The sequence below is a fragment of the Phalaenopsis equestris genome, unplaced genomic scaffold (assembly GCF_001263595.1).
Source record: "Phalaenopsis equestris unplaced genomic scaffold, ASM126359v1 Scaffold000251, whole genome shotgun sequence".
Classification (NCBI taxonomy): domain Eukaryota; kingdom Viridiplantae; phylum Streptophyta; class Magnoliopsida; order Asparagales; family Orchidaceae; genus Phalaenopsis; species Phalaenopsis equestris.
In genome coordinates, this window is record NW_018164693.1 from 1471388 (window position 1) to 1477481 (window position 6094).

General features: G+C 39.0%; 1 protein-coding gene across 1 annotated transcript; it reads right to left on the reverse strand.

Moving 5' to 3' along the window:
• Positions 1–3214: 3214 nt before the first annotated feature.
• LOC110024252 (globulin-1 S allele) lies at positions 3215–5039 on the reverse strand. Its single transcript, XM_020724114.1, has 5 exons — positions 4714–5039; positions 4462–4637; positions 4315–4395; positions 3955–4227; positions 3215–3862 (listed from the first exon to the last, which is right to left on the reverse strand). The coding sequence occupies exons 1-5, from the start codon at positions 5036–5038 to the stop codon at positions 3371–3373; spliced, it is 1347 nt and encodes a 448-aa protein (XP_020579773.1). The 5' UTR covers position 5039; the 3' UTR covers positions 3215–3370.
• Between the last annotated feature and the right edge of the window lie 1055 nt (positions 5040–6094).

Sequence of the window (6094 nt, forward strand, 5' to 3'; positions counted from 1 at the left end):
CATCAAGGCTGAGATCATGAGAGAGGCTATAAAGTCATAGCATAAATTTTTTAGGTTATGATGTTGGTAGTGCATATAAAACAACTCATCTTCAAAATAATAGCACCCAACACTGATTAAGTTGTCCCTACACACCTGAACAAAACGACATTGTTGAAAGGAAAAATTGACACATTAAAGACACTGTTATAATTTTGTTAAACCATGTCAAATTACCTTCTCAATTCTGAATGGTTGCGGTCCATATCATTGTCTATTTAATTAAAAGACTTTATCTTCCAATACTTTCAATAAGTCACCATTTCAATTGTTGTTCACCTACAAAACTAACTATCATCATTTAAGAACTTTCAATTGTGCGTGATTTTCTCGGCACTCACCTTTTCACACTCACAAATGTACTCCCAAAGCCCTTCTTTGCATTTTTCTAGGCTATAATCACTCATCATTAAGGATATATTTATTATGTCATTTCCCAAAAATGCACCATTGTTTCCCAGTATGTTTAGTTTATTAAAATTCAATTTTCTTATCATGATCTCACTTCTTTCACATCCCAGTACTCTCCTTCTCCGACCTTCTTCCTTAGTAATACATATTTTTATCTTGGAATCTCAATCTCACACCTCTCCTTCTCATCCTCCTTCCCCAAACTCTGATGCCAATATCCCTCACTCAGTCTGTCCTCTTCATTCCAAATCCCCACCTCCATATACCGACATAACTCTCCCACCTACCTCCCTCACTTAACCCTTTCCCATTACTCATCCCATGGTTACAAGATAAAAAACTGGTCATTCTAAACCAGCTAAATTTTTTACACTTTTACATCAATATCACTTGGACACCCCCACCACTTTTAAACATGTTTTCAATCAGTCACACTGAAGAAATGTCATGCCTGAAGAGTTCATGATTCTCCAAAAACAAGGCACGTGGATTCTCGGACCTCCACCATCCACTCAAAAACATTCTAGGTTGCAAATGGACTTTTCGCATCAAACATCACACCAATGGGCCTATTTCTTGCTATAAAGCACATCTTGAAGCCCAAGGTTTTAAGAAACAATGGGGTATTGATTATCATGAACCGTTTAGTCTTACTACTAAGTTCTCCACAATTTATATGACAATTAAATTAGACACCACGAAATATTAGGAAATCCAACAGTTAGATATTTCAAATTTTTTCTTACATGAGAAACTTGAAGACACTATTTATATGTTTTAATCACCAGGCCTCATTAATAATTAATATCCCCATTATGTATGTATGTTGTAAAAAGTCATTTACGATCTAAAACATGTACCAAGGCAATGATACTCCACTTTCTCTAATTATTTATATACTTAGAACTTTCAATTAAGCAAAGCTGATCCTTCATTACTTATTGTTGGTATCTATTTTTTATCACATTTGATCCTTCCTTAATTATTGTTGGCATCCATTTTTGATACAACATACTAGGATGTCCTTGTCGAGTGACACAACACTATGATTGGGTTCTACACCATTATAGTCGGGCTCCGAGTTGAACATTGTCAAAGCGACAACGCTTCTGGTTCTCTCTACATTGACGTTCAGTCCTGTGGCATGAGGTTGTATATGGTCGATGCTTCTGTAACATAGACAGTTGATGGTTGATTCATACGTAATTGTACCTTAAGCTTAAGATCCGGATAGATAGATTTCATGCTGAAACCGCTCTGCTCAACTATACGTAGACGGTTCAGCCTCTCAAACTTTTTTAGACACATTTATAGTTCTTACAAAGGATCAAGGATCATTGTCTGCTCACATTCAATCCTCTGAAAGTCCCACGAGGTCCTAACCCCCCTTTGGCGAGCTTCTCTAAAGCCTAATCTTTTTGGGGTTCGACGTGAATTAGGCGCGGCCACGCCTAGTTAATGTTGTGACAACACCTAAATTAGAAGTGGCCACGTCGAGACCTCCCCAAAGAACACACAAGGATTGTGGTCGGCGTAACCACGCCAGAAGGTGGCATGGGTACACCAAACAAATTGAAACTTTGACATAATTACGTCGCAATATGGGTGTGACATTGCCCAAATTTCAGGATGCACCCAAGTTTGTCGATTGGCATTACCACACCCACAAGAGGGGTGGCCACACCGCCCAGATAAAGCGCCCAGCATAATTATGTCGGGCCTCAAACGTGGTAATGTGGGGCCTTCATCTGCAATGCTTTGAACAGTGACATGACCACGCCTGAATGCGGTGTGGGTGAATTTTGGACCTCTAGTCCCCATATTCCCACCGCGAGATAGCTGGGATGGCCGATCCATCTTCTTTTTCTTGGTTCTTCACCTAAATATGGTATGATAGATATTTTGGGCTCACTCCAAATTAAGAAAGCGGATTAGACCCCTCGGGTAATCTTTCTTTGGCTGTCTAACCAAGGATCAGTCACCATTGGAGAAGAGAGCAGGAGAAGAGCTTGGGGAGTATAAGAAAAGAAGCTTGGGAGCTTTGAAAGGGAAATCACTATCTTGCTGCAAGAGAAATTCAGGGAAAAGCTTCTTCCATCCTTTCCATTTCCTGGCACACAATTTAATTTAAAATAACTGGGCACACAATTTAATTTAAAATAACTGGGCCAACTCTCCGATTTTCTTGGCCTGCAAAACAATAAAACGGAACAAGCATATTTCTTGCATCAAACAAATTATGCAACGGATTTATTAACTCGTGCCACTATGTTTAATTCAAAACCTGTTTTAACTCCCTTACCCACCCATCCTCATAAACTCAAGGATAACCCTTCATCCTTTTCCGACCCTCACCACTTCACACACTTTATAGGATCTCTGCAATACATCATCGTAACGCATTTCGATATAATCTTTACTAGCAATTTTTTAAGCCAACATATGCACAACCCAAACATTATGCACTGTCAAATGCTCAAACTTCTTCTGTAATATTTAAAGGATACACTAAATCTGGATCACTCGAATTACATGCTTATGATATGGATGTTCAAAAATTTATTACTAATCATTCTACATATTTTGGTCCTAATCTGATTTCCTGTTCTTCCAAAAAGCAATCAATCGTTGTAAATTCATCAACGGAAGCTGAGAACATAAATTAATCCATCAAATCTGAATCTGTCTTCATCAACATTGAACCCATCTTCAAAAACTAAAAACTAACAAAAACCAGACTTGAAAAACCTCACAAAATCTTACAAAAATTTAAAAAAGAGGTCTTAACTTCATGAAACTCTACATCACATTACTCAAATACAACATATTTATATTATCACACACCTGCGCAAAACAGAGAGCCTCTCCCTCTCTTATTTAAATATTTCATACTCCCCCATACATACTTCAAACCCCCTCCTCAGACCCCTTCAACAAAACTCACAACAGACTCCATTAACGGCCTCACAAGTTTCTCTCCTCCCTTCCCCTCCCATGGCCCCGCCATGAACACCTCCTCCTCCCTCCCTCTCAACACCTCATCCACCACCTTCGCCGCCACCCCGAACGCAAGCTCCTTTGCCTCCTTCTCCAACTCGCTCAGCATATTGTTCTTCCCCGCAATAAAAACCATCTCGTTGCTCTCCGCTTGAATTTCAAAGCACACCATCTGAAGGCTCTGTTCCTTGCTGGCAACGATGGAGGTCGGGTGACCCGGCGGGCTCACCATAACAGAGCCCTGTGATAACGGAGAGCTCACTCTAGTGTAACGTTCTTCAGTCTGACGCTGTGGCTCGTCTTCTTTATGCCATTCTTTTTCTTCGGGGTAGATTATTTCTACGTAGCCGCTTCCTTTGGTCACTACTGCAAGCTTGAAAGCTCGTGTGTTGAAGAAGGGTGCTAGCATTGATCCCTGGTGTTTATTATACACTTAATTAACACTAAATATAAAAATATATATAAAGATGTTTGCTATGTAAAGACATTGGTCATGTACGAACTTACACGAGATATGTTGGTGAAGGTGACTCTGACGTTAAGATCTCTGAGCTGCTCATAGTCGTTGCGATCTGCCTCAAGGAGCTTGCCTCTGTTATTTTTGTACATAGGCTGTTTGTTTAGTAAATTAAAAGGCTTATTCGATCTGCGGAAAGGCCAAGGCCTGGTTTCTGATTCGTAGGCCTGTTGCGCTATGGCTCTGATCTTCTCCTCCGGTGCTTTTGTTATTGCCGCCCTGCTTTGATGTCCGAATAACTGATGCAGTTGTTCTCTTGGCGTCTAAATCAAATATGCCAATTATGTAAGTGCAAACAAATAAGAATTGTGTGGTATGTTTGTAAGACATTGCGTGTATAGAATGTTTACATTCAGCGCAGCCTCTGCGATTTCAGTGCTGAAGCCCCGGAAGTAGGACTCAGCCTCCTCACTACCAGCGGACTGGAAAACCTGCACATAAACTTAATTATCATAAAATCAGCGCTCAAGTTAAACAAATATATGATTTAAATATACCTGAAAGCTGGCAGTATTTCCAACAGGACGAAGAAGCCGGGCAAGTTTAAGCTTTTGGTTCTTGCTTTTATTAATCAGATACATTATGCTGCCGGCCCAAACCCTCATGATATCTCCCTTCTCAATAACATGAGACTCCCTATTCCCCTCATGCAATAAGGCAATAGCTCCCTCACCTTTGCCAAACAAAATTAAAAAAATAATTACAAAAATAATTGCATCTTTAATCACACATAATTAACAAATTAATACCTTCAACAACATAGAAAACAGAGTCAGCATTCGTGTGAGTTGGCACTAAAAACGTGAGAGGCTCCGCCTCAAACCAGCCAAGCCTGTAATTTGTAATCCCCTGCAGCATAGGAGACAATTCGGCGAAGGGCTTCAAAATCCTAAGTTTTCCATGCTCCGAGCTCACTAAATCCTCGTAGCTCTCTTCTCCAAAGATTAAGAGTTTAGCATTCTTTTCCTTCTGCCATTCCTCCTGCTGCTTCTCTGTTTCTTGGTCATGGTGAAGGGATGAGGAGAGGGAGAAGAGGAGGGAGAAGGAGAGCATGATGAGTACTGTTCTCTTCATTTTTTTTTTATTTTTTTTTTCTTAATTGTTGTGGCTTGGTGAAAAAGAAGAGTGGGGAGGACGTTGATTTATAGGAGTGAATGAAGAAGTCTGTACGTGGTAATGTAGCGAACGGACTCTGCATGGATGGATGAGTGATTAGGATAACTTACGCGTGTGAGAATGCATGTGTTTGCGTTGGCACGTGTGTCCCATGTTGCATGCATGCAGGTATATTGGCAATTGGCATGTGGTTCTCTGTTTTTTCCTCTCTTTCATATATATAAATTAAGAAATTTCAGTTTGAGATAAATCATATAATTTATATAATTGTTGCAAAATAAGTTCATGCTTACAGCGAAGCTAAAGCTGAATATAGCATTGCTTCCATTGAGTTATATTGATTTACTCAACCTGATTATATTTCTTCTTCTTTAAGCCTCTTAATTAGTGACTGTTTTATTCAATGGGAAACTTTATCAAGATAAAATCTAACAGGTGGCCATGGCCTAGTTTCCTCTGCAGGGAAACATATTCCGTTGGTTTGCATGCATGAACATCTATGGTGCAGATACAGGCGCCAAGTTGACCTGCTGAGCTCCTACGTGCCGAGCTGACTGCCGAATTTGTTCATAGAGCTTAATTAGATGTTGAGTTGACATTCCAGACATCCATTTTTATTTTTTTAGACGAGATAAAATGACACGACATAAAATTGTGTTAATGTGACATAGCATTACATAAATTTGTGCACTGTAACATAGCATTATGTATCATTATATATTTCAATGTATTTTATTGTATTTCTTATAAACTATTGTACTAATGAAAAACAACACTTCAAGATCTATAGAGAGAAGTCAATCATTTAACTAAACAAGGGGTGGAAGAAGGGCTCTCTATTCTTTTAGGCTTTTCATTTCTCCTTTTCTTTCCTCTCCTTAATACAAATAAAATTTGTGCATAACTAACCGAGAGATCTAAGTTTCAACATTTTGAATGTTCAACACCCCAATCAATTTTTCTAAGATAGCAGTGTCGTTTTGAAATTATTTAATATATATATATATATATATA

Excerpts from the sequence above, each read along its gene's own strand:
- LOC110024252 (XM_020724114.1), bottom strand. The coding sequence starts at position 5,038 with ATGAAGAGAACAGTACTCATCATGCTCTCCTTCTCCCTCCTCTTCTCC. Across the intron at positions 4,396-4,461 it reads GAAATACTGCCAGCTTTCAG|GTTTTCCAGTCCGCTGGTAG; the intron begins GTATATTTAAAT and ends GTTTATGTGCAG. Across the intron at positions 4,228-4,314 it reads TCGCAGAGGCTGCGCTGAAT|ACGCCAAGAGAACAACTGCA; the intron begins GTAAACATTCTA and ends TATTTGATTTAG.